The sequence below is a fragment of the Salarias fasciatus genome, chromosome 6 (assembly GCF_902148845.1).
Source record: "Salarias fasciatus chromosome 6, fSalaFa1.1, whole genome shotgun sequence".
NCBI classification, from domain to species: Eukaryota; Metazoa; Chordata; class Actinopteri; order Blenniiformes; family Blenniidae; genus Salarias; species Salarias fasciatus.
Window position 1 is genome coordinate 357518 of NC_043750.1, and position 25236 is coordinate 382753.

Consider the following 25236-nt stretch of genomic DNA (forward strand, 5'->3'; position numbering starts at 1 on the left):
GGTACCTCCACCTCAGAATCAAGCGCTCCTCCTGGTACCTCCACCTCAGAATCAAACTCTTGCCTAGGGCGCCGGACTGGTTAAGGCCGGGCCTGCTTGAAAGGAAGTGTTCAGAGACGCCGGTGAGCTCCGACAGGGTGGACACGGACGTTCTGGACACTGACGGTCCAGACGTGGGACTCGGACCTGGGACGGCTCAGTCCAGGTGGAGGCGTCTCAGAGCTTCTTCTTCAGCGTCTTCATCGGGTCGTGTTACTTGTCCTGCTGGTTGAGCTCCAGGGTGTGAAGAGGACAGGACCTGTGGACACGTCTCCTGTGTCCTCAGTTCCACAGATACACGGGCCTGAAAATACCCGGCCGACATTCATACGGTCACAGAAATCAAAGTGTTCAAAACAGCAAAATACGGCGGGATATTTCATTTCAGCAGTTATCTGCACAAAAGCCCAATTTATCCTCTCCTTTTTCTTTCAGAACTTCTGAAAACTTCTGAGACACACTGTCCTCCTGTCTCAGCCCTCAGCCCTCCTCCCACCACCAAGCCAGCAGGCACCAAATACCTCAAGTCCTCCATCTGGGCAGAGTCCCAGTCCAGTCTGGTCTGGTCTGGTCCGGTCCGGTTCGGTTCGGTTTGATGCGGTTTGTTCTGGAGGAATCTGATAAGGTCTGATCTGGTTTGGTCTAGTCCAGTTTGGTCTACTACGGTCTGATCTGGTCGGGTCCAGTCCAGTCTGGTCTGATCTGCGCTGTTCCAGTCTGGTCTGGTATTGTCTGGTCTGGTCTGATCTAATCCTGTCCGGTCTGGTGCGGTTTGGTCTGGTCCAGTCCAGTCTGGTCAAGTCTGGTCCAGTCTGTTCCAGTCTGATCCGGTCCGGTCCAGTCTGCTCTGGTCTGGTCCGGTCTGGTGCGGTCTCATCTGGTCCAGTCTGGTGCTGTCTTGTCTGGTCCCATCTTGTCTTGTCCCGTCCTGTCTTGTCCAATCCGGTCCGGTCCAATCTGGTCCGGTATTGTCTGTCTGGTCTGGTCTAGTCTCATCTGGCCCAGTCTGCTCTAGTCCCGTCCGGTGTGGTGCGGTTTGGTTCAGTCCGGTCCAGTCTGGTCAAGTCTGGTCCAGTCTGGTCCAGTCTGCTCTGATCTGGTCTGGTCCCATCTTGTCTTGTCCCGTCATGTCTTGTCCGATCATGTCCGGTCCAGTCCGGTCCGGTGCAGGCTCAGGGTTCTGCCTGTTCTCTTCACGTTACTGTTAGAAGCACGGCAGCCTCGGTTCAGCAGCTCTTCTCCCTGCTTCCTGTCTTCTGCTCAGACACCAACTTCGTGCTGGGAAATGCTCAGATCGTGGACTGGCCCATCGTCTACAGCAACGACGGCTTCTGCAAGTTGTCAGGTTACCACCGAGCAGAGGTCATGCAGAAGAGCAGCACCTGCAGGTACGTCAGCACAGCGCCGACGCTTCGCCACTGTTCACCGCACCACTCACTGTTCACCACGCCACTCACTGTTCACCACACCACTCACTGTTCACCACACCACTCACTGTTCACCGCGCCACTCACTGTTCACCGCGCCACTCACTGTTCACCACACCACTCACTGTTCACCACACCACTCACTGTTCACCACGCCACTGACTGTTCACCGCGCCACTCACTGTTCACCACACCGCCGACTATTCACCACGCCACTGACTGTTCACCACACCGCCGACTGTTCACCACACCGCCGACTGTTCACCACACCACTCACTGTTCACCACGCCACTCACTGTTCACCGCGCCACTCACTGTTCACCACGCCACTCACTGTTCACCACACCACTGACTGTTCACCACGCCACTCACTGTTCACCACACCACTCACTGTTCACCACGCCACTCACTGTTCACCACACCACTGACTGTTCACCATGCCACTCACTGTTCACCACGCCACTCACTGTTCACCACACCACTGACTGTTCACCACGCCACTCACTGTTCACCACACCGCCGACTGTTCACCACGCCACTCACTGTTCACCACACCGCCGACTGTTCACCACACCGCCGACTGTTCACCACGCCACTGACTGTTCACCACACCGCCGACTGTTCACCACGCCGCTGACTGTTCACCACACCGCCGACTGTTCACCATGCCGCCGACTGTTCACCACGCCACCGACTGTTCACCACGCCACTCACTGTTCACCACACCACTCACTGTTCACCACACGGCCGACTGTTAACCACGCCGCCGACTGTTCACCACACCGCCGACTGTTCACCACACCGCCGACTTTTCACCACGCCACTCACTGTTCACCACACCACTGACTGTTCACCACACCACCGACTGTTCACCACTCCGCTCACTGTTCACCACACCACTCACTGTTCACCACACCGCTGACTGTTCACCACACCGCCGACTGTTCACCATTCCACTGACTGTTCACCACACCACTCACTGTTCACCACGCCACTCACTGTTCACCACACCACTGACTGTTCACCACGCCACTCACTGTTCACCACACCGCCGACTGTTCACCACGCCACTCACTGTTCACCACACCGCCGACTGTTCACCACACCGCCGACTGTTCACCACGCCACTGACTGTTCACCACACCGCCGACTGTTCACCGCGCCGCCGACTGTTCACCACGCCACCGACTGTTCACCACGCCACTCACTGTTCACCACACCACTCACTGTTCACCACACGGCCGACTGTTAACCACGCCGCCGACTGTTCACCACGCCGCCGACTGTTCACCACACCGCCGACTTTTCACCACGCCGCTCACTGTTCACCACACCGCTGACTGTTCACCACACCGCCGACTGTTCACCATTCCACTGACTGTTCACCACACCACTCACTGTTCACCACGCCACTCACTGTTCACCACACCGCTGACTGTTCACCACACCACCGACTGTTCACCACGCCGCTCACTGTTCATCACACCGCTGACTGTTCACCACACCGCCGACTGTTCACCATTCCACTGACTGTTCACCACACCACTCACTGTTCACCACGCCACTCACTGTTCACCACACCACTCACTGTTCACCACACCACTGACTGTTCACCACGCCACTCACTGTTCACCACGTCACTCACTGTTCACCGCCACACCAGGGCTCAGTGCGGTCTGGCTTTCCTCCACAGCTTCATGTACGGAGAGCTGACAGACAAGGAGACCAGTGACAAGGTGCAACAGACCTTTGAGAACTACGAGATGAACTCTTTTGAGATTCTGATGTACAAGAAGAACCGTGAGTACTTCAGCTGTATTCAGTTCGTTCCAAGGTTTGACCCACATGGGGTCAAACCCAAAATTCCAAATTCAACATTAAAGCTCGTGTCCGGAGTTTTGAAAGAGAAAGGTTTTTTTAATCCAATGTCTCGAGGCTCCGCCCTCCCTCTGCTTTCATGAGCGACCAAGCCACGCCCCTTTAATAATGTATGTGCATTATCCGTCGGGTGAAAATGAGAGCCTCTGAGTCCTGCAGCATCCTCCATGTTGAGCTGTTTCCGGTGGATGTTCAGCAGACTGTGGATATATCTGCTGCAGAGCTAACTCTCCTCTGCTGGGCGAGTGGCCGTGCTCTCTGGCTGCTCCACACTTTGATTGACAACACGACAAGGCGGAAGCTCGAAATCTATTGGCTGACACTGACCGGCGCTTTTTTGGATAACATGGGGGTCTATGAGACGAAGGCGGGGCTCATAAATACATGTTTATATTGCTTTATGCTAATATTATATTGTAGTGTTGAACCAGACTGACACATTTAAGCTCTTTAAAAAAATGATGCATATGTTGGAAACGAACGGAAACTCCGGACACGAGCTTTAAGGAATGAAACATTCGACCGATATATCTGCTGTGTACTGTGTGCTGTTTATTTAGGAATTGGGGGGAAAAACCCTCGCCATCAGTCCTCGACATCTGTAAAGAGTTCCTGTTATTTTCCATCCAGTGAAGGTTCTGAGCCTCTACAAGCCAAAGCTCAGCATTGCACCAGGTTACTTCACTTGATCTAACCTTCCTGAACACCTTCCTGACACCTACTAACACATCCTGTTACGACTCTCGAACACACACCTGTAGATGTGTTTATTTATGCTAGGCTAGGCAGCGAAATGTGAGTGATGGCATCAGTGTGAAGTCCTGTCCTGTTGTCAAACAGAGGGCCTCGGCTTGTCTGATCCAGAGCTGGCTGACGCCCGTCGTGCCCACTGCTCTGGAAGCTCATCGTCCCTGACCTCAATTTTATCACAGTCCTGTTTTTGTGTCAGTTTATAGGCCAAGCCCTGAGAAAATACTGTCAAGTCTCCATGGCAAACTAAAGAGGAAAACAATGGCGCGGCGGTGGAGGGGAGGATTTCACCACATCTCTGTTAATAACATCCAAAGCTCCTGGCTCATGTCATGTTGGGACCTGGACACTGAAAGACAAGTCTGTCCACCAGGAGATCGGCCCGTCTGCTGCCGTGCCGCTGTTACTGACTTCTGCTTAATGAGAAAGAAAACTTTGAGACACGAGCCTCTTCTCATCAGGCGTTTATTTTCAGCCACAGTGGTTTCTGTCAGGACGTCCAAGTCCTCCGAGCCCTGTTTCCTCCTTGCCCTTTTTATTTTCCAGCTGTCCTCTAACCACATTTTGATTCTGTCGTAGTCTACTTCCTGAATTCTCTTTGCATTTCACCCTTTCTCACCAATCAAATGTGAAAAAAATGACTTAGTCTCAGTGTTTCGTGGCGTTCGCCTCCTGATGATGGCAGTTCATCAGTTAAATTAGAACTCCATGCAGGCAGTCACATTCCTGTTGTTTCCACAACACAGCGATGATTCTGAGAACAGGAACCTTTAAAACAGAAAGGATGCTGTTTCCTGGACAGTCCTCCTGTAAGCATGTCTGCTGTAGAATTCCAAACTGCTGAGGCTCTGTGCATCATGGAGGATCAACCTGAAGTGACGTTTAACCAGCACTTTCTGATACGTTTAAAAAATGCCAATAACAATACATTGTATAGGAATAAGAGGAATCCGACATTTGAAGAAATGATATTGAGACTTTTCCCCACGATGGCGCCATGTGAAGGAACAGTGGCAGTGAAGAACTGTGGCCGTCCCTGAAGAAAGACCATAAAGACCACTCATACAGAATTGAAGCCAGTTAATTGTGATCCCCGACTTGAAGCAGCCGACTGTAATCGATCGATCGATTGGTGTATTAACGACTCCCTGGGGCAGACTGAGCTTTACAGGCAGGTTTCCAGACCGTCACGCTGTAGCTACAGCAGTCTGAGACGGTCGTCTTCTCACCTGGAAGCATTTCATTGAGTGTAACATGAACCCGAGACGTTCTGCTTCAGGCTGAACTCCATTTTCTCTGTGATGTCTCCTCCCGTCGGTGTCGGCCCTGCAGGGATGCCGGTGTGGTTTTTCGTGAAGATCGCTCCGATCAGGAACGAGCAGGACAAAGTGGTCTTGTTTCTCTGCACCTTCAGCGATATCACGGCCTTCAAGCAGCCCATTGAGGACGACTCTTCCAAAGGTCAGTGTCCTTCACAGCTGCCCTCCTCCCATCGGAGGACAGCTGTAAAGAATCAAAGTAGACAGCTGTAAAAGACCCTTCTCACTGATCTGCAGTGACGAATGAGTGACAGTAAAAACAAAAGAAAATGCTATTGTGCTCTTTTCTTTTAAATTCATTGTCCTCCGGTTCTTTTGCCATTAGTGAAGCATGAAACAGGTTTCCTCTCAGTGCTTCATGGTTTCTGTGGTCGTCTCGTCCAGAAAATGGCTGTCAAATATACTCCTTTGACTAGTTGTTTACAACTTTAAATCAAGGCACTTCAACTGAGGAGACTGAGGCCGTGTTCACACACAGCTGGGAATTTACAAGAACTTCTCTCTCTACATTTTGAATACATCTTCATTTACCTGCATTAAACCCTGGCTAAGAGCTGCTATGAGCAGCCTATAGGGGGCAGTGTGACCAGAATCCAGGATCAAACAAAAACACACAATGCAGGCATATGATGCTAGTGCTGCTGTTAGCAGGACTATGCTAGCACTGTTAGTGATGCTATTAATCTAATTATATGTTTACATGTTGTTGTTTGGCCTCTTTCTAAAAGGAGGGAAATGTGGGGCTGTCACACTGCAAGCTAAAGCGTTCTGGAGGAAATCGTTACATACTCATACTCATCAACCGAAACAGCAGGCCATGTTTGTCATGTCTCTCAGAGGCAGTCTCTCTCTCTTCGTCTGAAAGACTGTCTTCATTGCCTCTGCTCTCTCTCGCCAGCAGGATGGGGTAAATTTGCCCGTCTGACTCGTGCGCTGACCAGCTCTCGAGGAGTTCTTCAGCAGCTCACGCCGGCGGTCCAGAAAGGCGAGAACGTTCACAAACATTCACGGCTGGCTGAGGTGAGACTTCCTGTCCTGAAGATTAAACATGAAGGACAGAACTCTGCATTATGGTGGTGATATTTTCGAAGGCACTCTCCATGGAGGAATCCAGTTTGAACGTCACCTTGCTGGAGGGAAAGGAGCCTCGACTGCTAGATACAGCGAAGCTGTGAGCATGGGCTCTGGAATCAGCTGCTCATTGAGAAGAAGGAAGGGCCTCTGGTCATGGACTGCCCTCCGCATGGTGCTGGAAACCTTGGCTTGATGACGGAACTTGTTGTTGGTTCACTTGACCTGAGACTGTACGCTCTGTAGCATTGGCCTTGCAGAGCAGTTGTTGGTCACCATCAGATACAGTCTGGGGCGCCGTCCAGCGGCCCATCGAGGGCCGGGTGGCGTCCTGCTCCATCTGGGGTGGATATGCTCTGGCCTAGGAGGATTCTGTTTCCCGGGGAGTGCAGGGGGCCGTCTGAGGACGTGATGGGGTACCTGGGTCTGTCTCCAGGGAACTGTAAAAACTTTTTGATGGCAGAAGCCCAGTTTTGGCTGAACAGTAAAATGAATAGACGGTGGTTGAGAACTCATCTTGGCGGTATGCATGGAGATTGGGTGCTTTGCCTCTGGGCTGACAGACTGGGGTGGTGGTGGAGTCGAGTCCAGGTCTTTTGCCCCAGGCCTCTTTTCTCTGGAGCTTTGATTGACAGGGAAACCTGAAACCTGCCAGGTTTCGGAGGAGCTTCCTGACCTGGTACTGCCATTCAGGTTTCACCTGGATCACCTGAATCAAGCTGTGACTGTCGGATAGTTCCTTCATTCTTTTAAATCAGGGCGGTTCATAACCTCATAGTTTGATTGCAGGCCGTTATGCTATGGAACATCTGAAGATGACAAATTATCTTTGAGAATGTTCTAAATACCAGAAGTGAGGCAAAACCTCCTTTATCAGATGGTTTCCCTTTTTCACAAAAACGGTTGAAGGAACAGTGCTGCTTGAAACAGGAGAGCGTGGAGAGCCTCACCCAAGCTGTGTGTGTGTGTGTGTGTGTGTGTGTGTGTGTGTGTGTGTGTGTGTGTGTGTGTGTGTGTGTGTGTGTGTGTGTGTGTGTGTGTGTGTGTGTGTGTGTGTGTGTGTGTGTGTGTGTGATGCACTGCAGCCTGTATGCAGATCCAGTTTAATTGGCATGTTGAATACTTTCTGGCTGTGAAACTTTGGAGCAGTTGATGATCCTCCGGTGACGCTCGAGCCTCAAATACCAGATATCAGCTGTTTGCATCTTTCTTCTCTACAATTCCGTCTCGTGATTCTCTTTATCTTTTATGATTGTTTCATTGCAACATTTCTCAACACTTGTCATTATAAATCCAATCATTCATATTCACACACTGAAAACCGTCATGATGGTTGGCTGTCACTGCCTGGTACCTTTGGGTGTATGTATGCTTGTGAATTCCTCAGCCCTCTCCCCCCTCACTTTGCTTTGACATGTCCCATTCTGGGATGGGGGAGACCTGGAGGTCCAGGGCTCACTGGAGACATGTCATCTGTACACCAGACTTAAACATGACGGCTGTAGCAGACTAGCATTAGCTCCATCCTCTGCTTGGCTCTGCTGAAGGATTCCTCTGGCTCTCTCAGACCGAGCAGCCGGTACATCACCGCCTGGACGACCTCCCCACCTCCACTGGAATGGAAATGGCGGGCGCTGAGTGGAGTGGAGGAGCGTGTAATGGAAAACGTGCCTTTTGTTTCCAGACAGCACAAGCTAACCGCCTGGCTCTGCTTTGTTCCAGGTTCTTCAGCTGGGTTCAGACATCTTGCCTCAGTACAAACAGGAGACCCCGAAGACGCCGCCACACATCATTCTGCATTACTGCCTCTTCAAAACCACGTGGGACTGGGTCATCCTCATCCTCACCTTCTACACCGCCATCATGGTGCCCTACAACGTCTCCTTCAAGACCAAGCAGAACAACGTCACCTGGCTGGTGGTGGACAGCATCGTGGACGTGATCTTCCTGGTGGACATCGTCCTGAACTTCCACACCACCTTCGTGGGTCCAGCCGGAGAAGTCATCTCCGACCCCAAGCTCATCCGCATGAACTACGTCAGGACCTGGTTCGTCATCGACCTGCTGTCCTGTCTGCCCTACGACGTGATCAACGCCTTTGAGAACGTGGACGAGGTCAGTGGACACCAACACACCAGCACACCAACACACCAGCACACCAACACACCAGCACACCAGCACACCAACACACCAACACACCAACACACCAACACACCAACACACCAACACACCAGCACACCAACACACCAACACACCAACACACCAACACACCAACACACCAACACACCAACACACCAACACACCAGCACACCAGCACACCAACACACCAACACACCAACACACCAACACACCAGCACACCAGCACACCAGCACACCAACACACCAGCACACCAACACACCAGCACACCAACACACCAACACACCAACACACCAGCACACCAGCACACCAACACACCAACACACCAGCACACAACACACCAGCACACCAACACACCAACACACCAACACACCAGCACACAACACACCAGCACACCAACACACCAACACACCAACACACCAACACACCAACACACCAGCACACCAACACACCAACACACCAGCACACCAGCACACCAGCACACCAGCACACCAGCACACCAACACACCAACACACCAGCACACCAGCACACCAGCACACCAGCACACCAGCACACCAACACACCAACACACCAACACACCAGCACACCAACACATACAGCTTCTGCTTCATGTGCAAATTAAAGTGCAGGACAAAATGAAGGATTCCAGGAAAACGTCTGGTCCATGATCCCTCTGAATGATGAGTTGTCGTTACAGATTCACAGTGAAGTGATTTTGTCGTCACGCTGACGCAGAAGTCAGATGATTAGCTCCTTCCTGATGACCTGAGCTGTGTGAACGCCATGTCGCTGCCTGTCCACACCTTACAGTCCGTTATTGAGCATGATCTCCTTAAAACTTGGCCAGAATGCAAATATGAATAGAGCTGACGTCTCACAGTCAAATGAACACAGTGTTTCCAAACATATGGGTCCTAACAAGGAACCCTGAGGAACTCCATCCTTCACAGTCAGTGTTCACATGAACAAAGTGGAATCAGTCTGACAGGACGGCAGAGTCAGCTCGGAGCGAGCTCAGCCTGCAGGCGAGGGAATCCACACCTTGGCCTTCCGTCCTCCAGGTCCAGAAAGACCGGCCTGCAGTGCTGACCGCCACAGCAACTGCAAATGTCCCCCACAGCAGCAACTGAGAGGTGTTTCCTGTCCTCCGGAGCGTCGGTTCTCCCTGCAGGCACAGCTGATGCTCAGGACCTTTAGGGAGGACTGCTGACGGAGCACTGGTGCATTGTGGGTGTTCCCTTTCCAGGAGGGACTGGGTGCTGAGTGGTGTGATGTGACAGATGAGCAGGGAGAGGATGTGATTGTGGAGGAGGAAGCATCCTCCATCCTCTGCTGGGCGTTTGGCTGAACGGCCAGGTTTAAGGTGCCGATCACTCCAGACATGAGATTCTGCTCCGTCACAGCTTCAGCATCACTCCTGTTACATAAGAGAGACCTGCAGAGTGAGCTGACAGAAAGAAACAAGCCAGATCTGCCTTCCACACGCCTGCACGAGAGTGACTCATTTCAAATGATTCACCTCCACTTTTGAACTTCTCCAATAAGATATGAACATATTGCAGAAGTGTTAGGGAGTTTTATTTTCTATCATCCTGTCGGCTCCTGTTTCATAAACTGGATGACTGAAGTCAAAAAGAACAAGCCAGGACTATAAGGATCAATGAATGTAGCTAAAGATAAGACGAGGCGTTCTGAAGCCCACCGCAGGATGATCTGCTCACCACTCTTCAAATGACAACTTCAAGAAAAAAACATAGCTGGGGTCCTCTGAGTCCTGGAGCTGGAGGGTTCTGCAGGATCTACCAGAGTCCTGGAGCTGGAGGGTTCTGCAGGATCTACCAGAGTCCTGGAGCTGGAGGGTTCTGCAGGATCTACTAGAGTCCTGGGAGCTGGAGGGTTCTGCAGGATCTACTAGAGTCCTGGAGCTGGAGGGTTCTGCAGGATCTACCAGAGTCCTGGAGCTGGAGGGTTCTGCAGGATCTACTAGAGTCCTGGGAGCTGGAGGGTTCTGCAGGATCTCAGCTGTTCTAGCACTGGTCTTCTGGACAGAGATCTCAGATGTGGTCCTGGTCTTTCCTGGAGCCATGCCTCCAGCTGGGGGGTTCCTGCCCCTCCCCCCATCACTCCTGGACCACTGCTGCCGTCACAGCCTTCATCTCCTCCAGCTGCTCTTCAGTCCTTGGTGGTTCTCCAGCGGTTCCTGTTCCTGATGTTCTGTCACTGGGATTGATACACTCTCACTACTGCTCTCTTCTCCTGGTTCTCCTGGTTCTCCTGGTTCTCCTGGTTCTCCTCCATCACCATGTCAGGCTGATTGGCCATCAGCAGTTAGTCAGTCTGAATCTTGAAGTCCCTCAGGATCTGGTCTTGGTGGTTCTCCACGTCTTTCGGGGGGTTCTCCATCTGGCCCCCTGCTGTGATGGTCTGTCTCTATACATGTTGTGTAGGGGATTGTCTTCCCATGATCCTCCTCTGGCTCCTGGTTCTCTCGGGGTTCCACTGTCTGAGGCATTCACTGAGCAGGTTCTCACTGGGTCATGTTCTGGAGGTGTTGGAGGGAGGATGTTTCCTCCTGGATGGTGGCTTTGACCTTTGACCCTCACCAGTCCTCGGCCTCCAGCCTCAGGATGCTGGACTTGGGGTGGAACTAGGCCTGGGCGATTATATGATTGTGATTGGTGATTAATTTCCAGTCAATCACGGTGATCAGCTGTGAGCACATTTACTCGATCAGACATGGCAGAAATGTGCGTGACACAGTCGACTTTTTCCTGCTCAACTTCCGCCTGCAAGTTGTCTGAGAAGTAAACAGAGATGGAGCTGAACGTGGAGCAGTGAAGCAGAGGAAGTCAGCCATGTATTGGCGTTATCCTCTGAAGATGAGGCTGCTGCTGACAGGACAGGCTGCTCCACCCGCACCGCCGCTAGCACACTGCTGCTAGCTCACCGCTGCTAGCTCACCGCTGCTAGCTCACCGCTGCCAGCTCACCGATCCGCAAAGAATCTGGTCTTTTGAGTCCAGGAACTACTTGTGATACAGTTTAACTAACGATCGTTCAGTTCTTCTCTTTTACTGGAAATGACGGTGCATCACATCGTTGAACATATCACCACTTCTTGCCGCTAACACTCTGTTTCTAACAACATGCAGAGAGCCTGCAGCGGCTGCAGCGCCGGTCTTCTTCTGTGTTGTCTGTGTAAAATAAGGTTGAATATGCAAACAGCACACCTAGTGGCATGAAGTGCAATTGCAGTCATGGTGTCGCCTGTGGCCGTGGTCTGAATGAGGATCTCCTGGGGTTATTCCAAATGTTTCAGAAACCAGAATATTTATCTTAACACGAATATTGACTGCACGTAAACGCAGCCAGTGTCGTCTTTTCAGGCCACTGCACCATACGAGCAACATTGTAAGAGGAGAAAATGATTAATTTTGTCTATTTTTTTTTTATATTATTGTAGTTTTGCACCGTTACATTTTAAATCTAATCTGTCCAATCTAGATTATTTAAATTTTGTACATTTGATGCAAGCATTAATGATGACAGCAGCATATTTAGCATCACAACTTGAAAATAATGTTTCCATCCTAAAGCACCTTCATTATCTCCAGGCGGTTCCTTTAGTTTTTTAATCTTTTATAGCAACAACAATCCTCAGGGCTGTAAACTGTCACACTTTAACTAACGATGGTTCAGTTCTTCTCTTTTACTGAAAAAACGCTGCATCGCAGGATTTTATTGTCTTGGTGCTAGATTTTTTTTCCCATTTAGTGCACTGTTAAGTGAGATTGTTCTTATATTCTTCTATGTTTATATTATTTAATTTGCATTGCTATTTGCTTGGTTTGTTAATAAAATGTTAAACTATTCTATAGTTCTAGTTTTCAGTGCAGATGCTTTAAAACTGGTTTAAAAACAATATAGCAAATCGTGATTTTAATCGAGATTGAATGATATGAAAAAAAAAAATCGTGATCATTTTTTTGCCATATCGCCCCGCCCTAGGTGGAGCCCTCCTGCAGTGTGAGGAGGTTCCTCGTCTTGTTATCGGTAGCTTGCATCTCGTCGTCCACCATCCGTTGATACCGTCCGTCCACACTGATCTAGTCCCAGGACGTCCACATGTCCCGGCTGTATGTCCTGTTTGTCCAGTCTGTTAAAAACCTGTGAGTGATTTTTGACTGTGAGCTGAATTTTATCCTACATATTAAAAATATAACTCAGACTGTTTGTAATCATGTTAGGAATAAAGCTAGAGTAGCTCGTTTCTCTCTCAGGTCAGCAGGAGGCGCTAATGCAGCTTAAATGCAGCTTTAAAGTTCTGATAGGACCAGGGGGCGGGGCCACATTACTCTGGGGGCGTGGCCACATTCTATGAGTTTAAAGTGGCTGCATTGGCTCCCTGTCTGCTTCGGGATGGATTTTAAAGTTCTCGTATTAGTTTTTAAATGTCTTCATGTCCTCGCTCCTTCTTATTCAGCTGATCTGTTTTTACCGTCTGGACCCTCGGGGCCCTGAGGTGCTCTGGCAGCAGCCTACTGTGAGTCCCAAAAGCCAGAACCCAGACCCCCGGTGAGGCGGCCTTCAGCCACTACGACCCCGCCTGTGGAACAGCCTGCCGGAGAACCTCAGGACCGCAGACACTGTTGATGTTTTTAAAGGAAGGATAAAAACACCTGGGGGCCCGGTCTGGTGGGGGCCCGGTCTGGTGGGGGTCCCGGTCTGGTGGGGGGCCCGGTCTGGTGGGGGGCCCGGTCTGGTGGGGGTCCCGGTCTGGTGGGGGGCCCGGTCTGGTGGGGGGCCCGGTCTGGTGGGGGCCCGGTCTGGTGGGGGTCCCGGTCTGGTGGGGGCCCGGTCTGGTGGGGGCCCGGTCTGGTGGGGGTCCCGGTCTGGTGGGGGTCCCGGTCTGGTAGGGGCCCGGTCTGGTGGGGGTCCCGGTCTGGTGGGGGCCCGGTCTGGTGGGGGGTCCGGTCTGGTGGGGGTCCCGGTCTGGTGGGGGGCCCGGTCTGGTGGGGGGTCCGGTCTGGTGGGGGTCCCGGTCTGGTGGGGGGCCCGGTCTGGTGGGGGGCGCTTTACAACGAGCAGGTTATGAATGAATGAATTGATTTTATCAGTTCGATAAGATGATGCAGGTCTGGGAAGGAGATGGTTTGCTGCGGCGTTTAGGAGCAGTAGCTGGGATAAAGTCCTGGCTGCGCTGTGGTTCACATGGTGTCCGTCCTGGTGACGGTCCGTCCTGGTGACGGTCCGTCCTGGTGACGGTCCGTCCGTCCTGGCAGGGAATCCGGCAGCAGAGCAGACTGCAGATCAGCTGAGCGGCGGCGCTTTGGACCGCCAGGACCTCCACACACAAACCAGCAGTGAAGGCAGAGGAAGCCATGTGGCTCAAACCAAGAGTCCTCCAACACCCGGTCCAACAGCGCAGCTGGTTCAGCAGGTTCTGGTTCTCCCTGATGAAGTGAACTCCAGTCGTCTGGAAGTAACAAACGAAGTTCTGCTTCTGATTTGAGAGACAGCTCAGCTGAAAGAAACTTTGCATTCCTGGTGATTTGTTGAAAGGTGATGATGTTTTTAAGGGAAGTTGAATGTTGGCTGTGTGTTTACTGAAACAGCAGAAACCACCGAGGGTGGTCTGGATCGGCCCGGTTGAAAACCTCCAGTAAGTCCAGTAGTCTGAGTGGATGATCAGAACCTGTCAGTCAGATGAATGGTGTAGAGCTGGAGGTGTTCTCACGGTTCCTGTCAGGCCAGACTCCGGGTTTCACTCCACTGCTGAGCGTCGTTGCAGGACTGGGGTTCTGCAGGACATGATGTGTTACGCTGCGTCCAGCAGCTCCTGGAGGACTGAGACAGGAGACAGTGAGTCTGTCCAGAGGTTCCAGAGCTCACTCTCTGCTCTCCATGTCTGGTCCTCCTCCTGCTCCTCCCCCTGGTTCTCCCTTTGGTCCTCCCCCTCGTCCTCCTGGTCCTCCTCCTGGTCCTCCCCTGGTCGTCCCCCTGGTGGTCCTGGTCCTCCTCCTGGTCCTCCCCCTGGTCCTCCCCCTGGTCCTCCCCCTGGTCCACCCCTGGTCCCCCTGGTTCTTCCGGTCCTCCCCTGGTCCCCCTGGTTCTCCCGGTCCTCCCCTGGTCCTCCCCTGGTCCTCCCCCTTGTCCCCTTGGTTCTCCCGGTCCTCCCCTGGTCCTCCTGGTCCTCCCCTGGTCCCCCTGGTCCTCCCGGTCCTCCCCTGGTTCTCCCGGTCCTCCCCTGGTCCTCCCCTGGTCCCCCTGGTTCTCCCGGTCCTCCCCTGGTCCACCCATTGTCCTCCCCTGGTCCTCCTCCTGGTCCTCTTCCTGGTCCTCCTCCTGGTCCTCCTCCTGGTCCTCCCCCTGGTCCTCCTCCTGGTCCTCCCCTGGTCCACCCATTGTCCTCCCCTGGTCCTCCCCTGGTCGTCCCCCTGGTCGTCCTGGTCCTCCTCCTGGTCATCCCCCTGGTCCTCCTCCTGGTCCTCCCCTGGTCCTCCTCCTGGTCCTCCTCCTGGTCCTCCCCTGGTCCTCCTCCTGGTCCTCCTCCTGGTCCTCCCCTGGTCCTCCTCCTGGTCCTCCCCTGGTCCTCCTCCTGGTCCTCCCCTGGTCCTCCCCTGGTCCTCCCCTGGTCGTCCCCCTGGTCCTCTTCCTGGTCCTCTTCCTGGTCCTCCTCCTGGTCCTCCCGGTCCTCCCCTGGTTCTCCCGGTCCTCCCCTGGTCCTCCCCTGGTCCCCCTGGTTCTCCCGGTCCTCCCCTGGTCCACCCATTGTCCTCCCCTGGTCCTCCCCTGGTCCTCTTCCTGGTCCTCCTCCTGGTCCTCCTCCTGGTCCTCCTCCTGGCCCTCCCCTGGTCCTCCTCCTGGTCCTCCTCCTGGTCCTCCTCCTGGTCCTCCTCCTGGTCCTCCTCCTGGTCCTCCCATGGTCCTCCTCCTGGTCCTCCTCCTGGTCCTCCCCTGGTCCTCCCCTGGTCCTCCCCTGGTCATCCCCCTGGTCCTCCTCTGCTCTGCCTTTCAGGGGATCAGCAGCCTCTTCAGCTCCCTCAAAGTGGTCCGCCTGCTGCGTCTGGGCCGGGTGGCCAGGAAGCTGGACCACTACATCGAGTACGGCGCCGCCGTGCTGGTCCTGCTGGTGTGTGTGTTCGGCCTGGCGGCCCACTGGCTGGCCTGCATCTGGTACAGCATCGGGGACTACGAGGTGATCGACGAGGACAGCAACAGCGTGAGGACGGACAGCTGGCTGTACCTGCTGGGGGAGACGGTGGGGACGCCCTACAGGTTCAACGCCTCGGGCTCGGGCCGCTGGGAGGGCGGGCCCAGCAAAGACTCGGTCTACATCACCTCGCTGTACTTCACCATGACCAGCCTGACCAGCATCGGCTTCGGGAACATCGCTCCCAACACCGACGGGGAGAAGATCTTCGCGGTGGCCATGATGATGATCGGATGTGAGTGGCTCTGCTGCCTCTGAATGCTCGCTGGCGTTTCGCCGTCGCTGTGTTTTCTCGCCAGAGAAACCTTTAAGCTGAGTCTAAAAAAGTAAAATGCTCAAAAACAGTGACAATTTAGCTTATGTCACGCAGCAAACATCCTCCCACAGTAGATTGTGCTCATGTGATGGTGAATGGTCAATGATGCGTTTCATCTAAAGGCGTCATAACGCCCGTTTAAAACACTCCTCACAGCAGTCTGAAGCAGCGTGCCAACATTGAAATACAGATTTCAGATTTCAGTTTATTGATTTGTCCCTTGCAGGGCGATTCAGTTTGCAGTACCTTCACATTCGTACATAACATAAATATACAAGACAACATTATAGCATAACAAACCTCGGTGCATAGTTAGCTCCAGTACAAATAAGAGACAGATCAGCAAGGTGGACCCATCAAACCAAGCTGTGAGAAACATTCCAGACCGGCAAGTAAAAAGTGACAGACTACTGTCAGCAAATATACAGTAGTTTCATAGTAAAAGCACACAGAAATCGGTAAACGTGCTATTACTTCCTCTTCTCCTCAGCGTTTAAAGCGCGGATGGAGAGAGGCACAAAGGAGAATTTATATCTGGTTTTAGTCGCTAGAGGGACAGTAAAGCGGAAGACGCCAGAGAGATCAACCAGTCCGTAGCTCCCAGTGGTCTGAGGCTGTGGTCCAGGGACAGAGGGGGGGTCTCCCGGTCTGATGGAACAGCCTGACTCCTGCAGACTCTGACATTTCTGTCTGTTGTTTGAAGAGTAGAGTTCTACTTTGAACTGTTAGCCTCCCATGCCTGTCCAGAGCACACAGAGAAACCTCACGCTCAGGGAGAACATGCAAAGTGCACACGGGCTGTATTTGAACTCATGACCTTCCCACTGCTGCACAGCAGAAATCAGCCACACTCTTTCCGGCCAACATGCCCACACACAGATGGCAGCAGGTCCGCTTGCTGTTAAAGCAGAAACCACCCCCCCACCCACCCAGCCCCGTGAGGGTGAGGAAGGTGAGGAGGAAATACAGCACTCGGGCTGTAACCGGCCGGGTTTAAAGGAGGGTCTTATTGCTTCTGAATGCAGTGAAGAGGTGACAGATGACCAGGCTGTAATAGATTACTCTTCATGGAGGTGTGGGGCGCAGGAGGACTGCAGGTCTCTGTCCAGTCCCGTCAGACCAGACCACTCTGCTCAGCTGATGGACCCTTTAGAACGGGGACGATCCGGACGCTGTCAGTCTGTCCTCTGCCAGCTCAGTCCTCCACTTCTTCTTTAGTGCTGCTGAAGGTCAGCCGTCTGCTGCATGACGGTCACACTCAGGGTGGACAGCGCACGTGTGTGTGTGTGTGTGTGTGTGTGTGTGTGTGTGTGTGTGTGTGTGTGTGTGTGTGTGTGTGTACATGTTAGGTTTGCGTAGCTCTGGCTATTATGACCCTGGTTCCTCTGACCCCCCCGCCGCCAGGCGGTGGCGGTGGGGGGTGGGGGGTTGGTATCGGTCCAGGGACCCAGAGTTCATCCTGCTGACTGGCTGCAGCCTCACAGCTGAGTCAGAGCCTCATGGTATCGATGGGCTGAGCTCTGGCTTTTAGAGGACATGAATAGTTAATATGTACACACACACACACACACACACACACACACACACACACACACACACCCTTGTCATGTCTCATTAGAAAAGTGACTGAGCACAGGAACACTTCAAGGCTTGTCACCTGGAATGTGGAGTGGACACTGAAATTAAAGGAAAACAAAAAACTCCAGTCGTAGCCCGTCTTTCCGCTGTCGGCCTTTCAGGACGTGGTTTGGGTCTTGGTGGTGTCTCTGACTGTGATCTGTCTTCAGCTCGGTTCTTGTCTGTCTCTTGTCTCCGACTGTTTGCAGCACTGCTCTACGCCACCATCTTTGGTAACGTCACCACCATCTTCCAGCAGATGTACGCCAACACCAACCGTTACCACGAGATGCTCAACAGCGTGCGCGACTTCCTCAAGCTCTACCAGGTCCCCAAAGGCCTGAGTGAGCGGGTGATGGACTACATCGTGTCCACCTGGTCCATGACCCGGGGCATCGACACGGACAAGGTACCGGCTCCGCTCCGTCACTCCAGGAGTACGTTACAGCCTTCTCCATGTCACACTCTGCAAACACTCCAGCGTTTCTGAAGACCAGAGGGCAGCTGAATGTCTGCACGCCCAAAGAAAATACAAAACTCACATTTTCACCAAACATTCCCAGAAGAGTACGGTCATGAAACTGCATTCAGTAAGTGGCTGCTGTCCGGACCGCCAGTGTTGTCCAAAAGCAACCAAACCAAGACTCAGATGTGGAGAGACTGGCCCCTCAACATTCTGCCCTGCTACACTCTCCCCCAGAACATTTAAAGCTGCGTGCTGTTGAATAATACTCACCGTTGTGTGTTTACTCCTCCACACAAACATTCCTGAAAAATGCATTTTGGGTCATTTTCACTTCCCGAGTCCAGTCCTGATGCAGACTCGATGCAGTGGGCGGAGTCAGTCCACATCCGGGTCTTTCATGTGCTCTTTGAATTGGATCGATGCTTGGTTTCCAACTGTTGACGTTTCGAAACTACGGAGAAGAATGCATGCTGGGAAATGGCCTCTGTTCCTGGCTGCTCCCTGCGCGACTGCTCTTTTTTCTTTTAACTAGCGGAAAACACGGCGCAAACATTTTGTTATTAGATACCACAGTCGCTCGCTCGACAGCTTCAGAACGAATCGTTGCTGTGACCTCTGCGGAGCGTCTGTCCTTGATTCTGAGCGTTTCAGTGAAGACCGATCTGCTCAGTCGCAGTGACGGCGTCTGGCCACTTCGTAGATCTCTTCTGGTTATTTAAAAACATGTGGAGCAGTACAACGACCCTGCTGAAGATCCAGTAATACTGCAACCGACAACCATGTCTGCCAGCAGATAGAACTGAGGCACCGAGCCTCCAGAACAGGGTCCAGCTGGTCTCTGTAGGTCCATCATGGCACCGAGCCTCCAGAACAGGGTCCAGCTGGTCTCTGTAGGTCCATCATGGCACCGAGCCTCCAGAACAGGGTCCAGCTGGTCTCTGTAGGTCCATCATGGCACCGAGCCTCCAGAACAGGGTCCAGCTGGTCTCTGTAGGTCCATTGGTTTTGTTCTTTAATGTGCTCCATTTTCCCGTAACGTTTGAGTGTTGTATGAGATGTATGAGATGTAAACAATAGCCAGGGGTCTTATAAGTGGTATAGAGGTGGTTTCAGGGCCCTAAGCTGATTTTTGAAGACCCCCAGCTTTCATCTGAGCCCACCCCCAGCTCTCCAGCTCATTTGTATAAAAAGTTATAGCCAATCCTGGGATGCGACCTTCAGCGTTGTATAGCTTTGCATCCAGAGATCACACTGGCCTGAGAAGGGCGTCATGTTGCTCAACCAAGCTTTCATTTGAGCCCACCCCCAGCTCTCTAGGTCTCCAGGCTGAGTTAGAGCTGACTTTGCAGAGTCTGTCAGTGGCTGCACTGACAGACTCTGCATTGTGAAAATGGCGATCGCGGCCCACAATGCATTGGACGTGGCAGGCCGTCTGAAAGCCCTGTGCCTCAGGTTCCCACTGTGTGCTGGCTTCTTATGAGTTATCCCAGGTGTAAAACAGGTCAGTACAGTGTTTCTATTCACACATGGTCCGTGTTATTGTGACCCTCAAACCGGGCGTGGCGCCGCTTCCTACTTCCTGTTTTGATGAGACAAATGAGAAGCAGGTCTTGTCTTAAACCAGCACACTGTAAGTTTTTGGGCTTAAAACTGCATCCAAGTCACCAAAGGCAAATCAGCAGAATTTTGAATAAGAAATTCAAAGCCTGATTAAGTGACTATGGAAATTCTGCAATTAATCACGATTAAGAACATAAGAAAATCCTGATATACAGTAGAGAACAGAAATACAGAACCATGGTTAGTATTCCCACGTCCTCCGGTCCTGAGGAGGAAACAGAAGGAGTGTGTGAAGCCAAGGCAGAGGGCCAAGCTGGAGGAGGACTGCTCCCCACCATGAGGCTGCCCCCAGCTGGAGCTGACCAATCAGAGCGCAGGAGAGGCGTCCAGGAAGACAGCGGCTCTGCTGCTCTAACAGCAAAACACCAGGATAAATATAGCTCTGTGGAGGATGCTCCTGGTCTGAGGAGGAGAGGAGAGGAGGAGGAGGAGGAGGAGAGGAGGGGGTAGAGGAGGAGAGGAGGAGGGGGAGAGGAGGAGGAGAGGAGGAGAGGAGAGGAGGGGGAGAGGAGGGGGAGAGGAGGAGGAGGAGGAGGAGAGGAGGGGGGAGAGGAGGAGAGGAGGAGGAGGAGAGGAGGAGGAGGAGAGGAGGAGAGGAGGAGGAGGAGAGGAGGGGGAGGAGAGGAGGGGGAGAGGAGGAGAGGAGGGGGAGAGGAGGAGGAGAGGAGGAGGAGGAGAGGAGGTTCAGTGTTTTGCTTAAAGACATTTCAGCATGAGGACAGACAGGGAATCAAACCTGCAACTTTTGGCCTACGAGACACCCGGCCTGTGGGCAGCAATGTCTATCTCATTTAGAGACGAGCAAATAATGAAGAAATGAAATGAATAGAATGCCTCTCGCGCTTTCTCCGTCTCCCTCATGGAGTTCCCAGGAAGGTTCTCGGTTCCCTGTCGATGTTCCACAGCTCCAGGTATTCCAGTGTGAGCAGCACTATGATCAGTCCAGGCAGAGCTCAGGCTGGGGGTTCTGCTCTTACAGTGTTGTTCAGTCGCCCTGTGGACCAGTACCTGCCTGGCTCCTCTGCTGTTGTTGCCAGGTCCTTTCTGGGTTCTGCTCAGGTGTTGTTCCATGTTCCTGTTCATCTTAGCCGCTGTGATGCCAGACAGGAGCTTCCATGTAGCTGAGGCGGGTTCGAGGCCGGTAGCTGGACGGTCTTGTTCCCTTCTGGGGTCCTTCGTGATGAGGACTGTGGACCTTGGGTTCCACTGTGGATGGCTCCCTTCTCTCAGCAGCTGGGTCCTTTAGGCTACCAGGCCTTCACGGAGAGCAGGTAGCTTCTTCAGCCAGGACTTGTGGATCCTGTGAATCCTGAAACCTGGAGCAGTTCTCTTCTTCTCTGGATGTCTGCTGCAGTGATGACTGCTGGGTCTTGTTCTGGAGGCTCAGTGTTCTGCTTGCAGGTCTGCTCGCCACGGTGTGTTATTGCTGTGTTTCACCTCTTTCTCCCAGATCCTCTTCCAGTACTGCTCAGTCTCCGCCCAGGGGGGGTCTGCTGTGGTCCTACTGCCATTGAGAGTCTATCTTCGCTGGGTTGTTGAAGAATGTTGTGTTTGTTCTCCTGGCTTCTGCTTCTCTTGTACATCTTTATTTTTATTTTTATTTAAAGCTCGTGTCCGGAGTTTCCGTTCGTTTCCAACGTATGTATCATTTTTCAACAGAGCTTCAATGTGTCAGTCTGGTTGATACTACAATATAATATCAGCATAAAGCAATATAAACATGTATTTATGAGCCCCGCCTTCGTCTCATAGACCCCCATGTTATCAGAAAAAGCGCCGGTCAGCTTCAGCCAATAGATTTCGAGCTTCCGCCTTGTCCTGCTGTCAGTCAACTGGAGCAGCCAGAGAGCACGGCCGCTCGCCCAGCAGAGGAGAGTTAGCAACGCAGCAGCCGCCGCGCTCACCTCGGATATATCCACTGTCTGCTGAACATCCACCGTAAACAGCTCAACATGGAGGATGCTGTAGGACTCAGAGGCTCTCATTTTCACCCGACAGATAATAGCGTGCTTTATTAGAGGGGCGTGGCTTGGTCGCTCATGAAAGCAGAGGGAGGCGGAACCTCGAGACGCTGGATTAAAAAAACCTCTCTCTTTCAAAACTCCGGACACGAGCTTTAACCTTTATTTAACCAGATAAGTCCCATTGAGATTAAAAACCTCTTTTTCAAGGGAGTCCTGGGGTGCACAAAGTAATAAGTTACAATCTCTTCAGGCGGGCAGCCATAGGGCCGTCAGTCTTTGCTCAGCAGCCTCCAGAGCCTCGGCTGTGGACAGCCTGCTTTATTTCTTGGGCAGTTCCTCCTTAAGCTTCATGCCTCTGTTCAGTTCAGTAGGCTAAGTTTTTCCATGTTGCCTTGATTTTTGCCTTTAACCTTCTTTTCCATGGAGCCTCTGACTTCTGGCTCCTCACGCTGTTCATCTTGTATCCCAGCCTCTGTAGGATGACTGATGCTGAACTGTAGATCAGCTGCTTGGTCTCGGTGATGTTCTGGGTGGGGATACTTACCAGTGCTTTGTTTACATTGTCCAGTAGAGACCTTTCTGGTACTTTGTTCGTTAGCCTTGGCAGGCGGGAGGTAGTTCTGTTCCCCCAGGACTTCATGATCTTCTCTTTCAGGTCAGCTGCCCTCCCCTGGAGCGGTTCTTTTATTGGGGCCTGGTACCCAGTCTCGCCGTTAGGGGCTGATGCTGTAATGACCCCCATACTGACCTGACGTCCTGACTCCTCCTTGATGTAGCACCAACTTCTCATCAGGGTGTCCTGGTTCCACAACACCTGACGCGAACCTTGTTAACCCTGGTGGCGTTCGAGCCGGTTTGACTCTCACGGTCTGTGTAGCGCTCATTTTTGAGGTATCGGCATTCAGTACAAAGGGCCTTGCCTAAACAGAACCCACGACCTTCCATTCCCAAAGGCAATGCCGTAACATGCCGAGCTACCCATAAATATATATTCCTTGACTTCTCTAAACCTTTTGATACCAGTAACATGATATCCTAGTTACTGAACCCCAGCACTCTGGCGTCAGAAGCCTCCAGCTGGATGGTTCAGAACTAACCTGTCTGGAAGACACAGAATGTTTATGTAAATGACCACAATTCTCTGTGTAAATCATCCATTAGTCACGGAGTCCCTCAGGGTTCCATATTGGGACCACTACAGGGTCACTTAGTATTCCATATTAGGACCACAGTGGGGTCTCTTAATGTCACTAGAGCACCGGGACTGCCTGCTATATGTGTGATTCATATTTCATATTGTATTGTAAGGATTTCTGTCTGTCTTGTGTGTGACCACAGGAAACGTGGAAAACTACCAGAAGGTTTAGTTAGCTGTCTTAGGGTGACCCCTTCACACACCCATCTATATAAAAATATATACTGAACACGTGGAACTGACTGTGATGTGATGCTTCGGTGTTTATGTCTTTTTCATATCTGAAAAGGTCTTTTACTGTTGATTCCTCATGACGGAGCATTCTGTGTGTGTGTGTGTGTGTGTGTGTGTGTGTGTGTGTGTGTGTGTGTGTGTGTGTGTGTGTGTCACAGGTTCTCCAGATCTGTCCTAAAGACATGCGTGCGGACATATGCGTCCACCTCAACAGGAAGGTGTTCAAGGAGCACCCGGGGTTCCGGCTGGCCAGCGACGGCTGCCTGCGCGCCCTCGCCATGGAGTTCCAGACCATCCACAGCGCGCCGGGAGACCTGATCTTCCACGCCGGGGAGAGCGTGGACAGCCTCTGCTTCGTGGTGTCGGGCTCGCTGGAGGTCATTCAGGACGACGAGGTGGTGGCCATCCTGGGTGAGGCGCATGTCCGACACGGACGCAGACATTGGCCTGTGGCTAAGCCCCGCCTCCTTTACATACAGCTGTGAACTGGGACGAGCCATGGCAGCCGCCTGCATGTTTGTATTTTATCCAGATGTTTCTAGAGCTATGGCGGACTGCTCCAGCTCCTCCAAATAGCAGGTGAAGTCAGCTGCAAAGTGAATCCACCTCAAAGAAGGACCGCCGCAGAGATGCTGCCAGTCAGTCAGTTCGCTGGCTGGCCTGAGGAAGATGAGTCGGCGGTGTGGTCTGACACGCTGCAGACTGGTCCAGGCTGGGAAACGCGATCAGCTGAACCCCGTCGCTGATCCTTCGTGACGCTCCGCATCGCCGTCGCTGTTGCATCAGTTCATGCTATCTGCATCAGAAATGACTTCAGTAGCCCAGAAGACAACAGAAGCGTTCCCAGCTCGGGGCAGGTGGTAGCTTACTGCTATTGGCTCATTTGTATGTGGGGGCGGGGCTTAGAGGGTAATCTCGCAGAGTGTAAAGTCAAAGTAAAATGAAGCATTGGGGACAAAGGTCGCTGTCCTTCTCTGCATCTTACTGTCTGTTCAACAGAACCTGATGAGGGAGCATCAAACATGAGAGAGCGGCACCAGACCAGTTTCTCAGCTGTTTTCCTTCCAGCACATTCTGTTTTTTGCTGATTCAGCTCTTTATCAGCCTCTCTGTAGAGAGGAGGTCAGAGGAGCTCTGTCAGCATTTCCTGTTGGAAAAAGGACGATAGACAGGAACCTGTGCTGGTTCCTCCGAACGCCAACAGTTGTTTGCTATTTCTGTCAGCATGCTCCGGGGCCCATGAGCAAAGCGTTATTTGCATGTAGGAAGTGTTGAGGCTGCATAGTGGAGGCCGTGGAGGCGGAGCTCGGCTGAATCAACATCTGTCAGAGTCTCTCCGGTGTTCATGAGAGCCTCAGCTCTTTAGCAGCTCCACATTCATCAGAGACAGACAGAAAGACAGGCGAGCGGCCTCGGCCTCTTCTCAAACACACAGAGTATCACCATTTATTTAGAAGAACTGATGAAAGGTTCCTAAACCAGATCTGTCAGAAAGCCAGCACTGGTTTGGATGGGCGATGGACTGGTGTTCCCCGGAGCGTCTGAAGGTTCAGTCTGTCCTCACAGCATGGGACCAGCAGCTGATGGACTCTGCTGGGAGCGTCCAGCTGTTTCTGACGCCAAGACATCTGTACACACCTTCATCAATATAATGAGACGCTGTTCTGGTTCAGGACCTGAAGCCAGCCTGACTGGACGGGAGGGATTCCTGATAGTCTCTGTCCTCTTTCTGTGACTGTAAAGAAGAAGCCATAAAAATCAGTAATCTGTCCCCGTATTGTGACTGTGAGGCCCCAGAAGTGAAGAAAGTCTGTCCTCTCACTGTCGTCCTCCACGGTTTAGTCAACGTTGGCTCAAACAGGCGATTCTGAGATGTTCCCTCCATGACGTCCTGAACGGGAGTAACCCTGGAGGTGGAGCTCTGCCGTCCTGATGTACTGAATAAAGTCAGTAGGAGCAGATATAGCTAATAAGCAGAAGTATAAAAGAT

At 52.4% G+C, this 25236-nt stretch overlaps 1 protein-coding gene across 1 annotated transcript in view; it reads left to right on the forward strand.

Moving 5' to 3' along the window:
- LOC115390648 (potassium voltage-gated channel subfamily H member 1-like) overlaps nucleotides 1–25236 on the forward strand; it is a 33750-nt gene that overhangs the window by 3185 nt on the left and 5329 nt on the right. Inside the window, exons 2-9 of the mRNA XM_030094579.1 lie at nucleotides 1304–1427; nucleotides 3160–3266; nucleotides 5427–5555; nucleotides 6315–6433; nucleotides 8207–8599; nucleotides 15640–16069; nucleotides 17977–18176; nucleotides 23405–23657. Coding sequence (XP_029950439.1) covers nucleotides 1304–1427; nucleotides 3160–3266; nucleotides 5427–5555; nucleotides 6315–6433; nucleotides 8207–8599; nucleotides 15640–16069; nucleotides 17977–18176; nucleotides 23405–23657 — 1755 coding nt within the window. The remainder of the gene's footprint in view (nucleotides 1–1303; nucleotides 1428–3159; nucleotides 3267–5426; nucleotides 5556–6314; nucleotides 6434–8206; nucleotides 8600–15639; nucleotides 16070–17976; nucleotides 18177–23404; nucleotides 23658–25236) is intronic.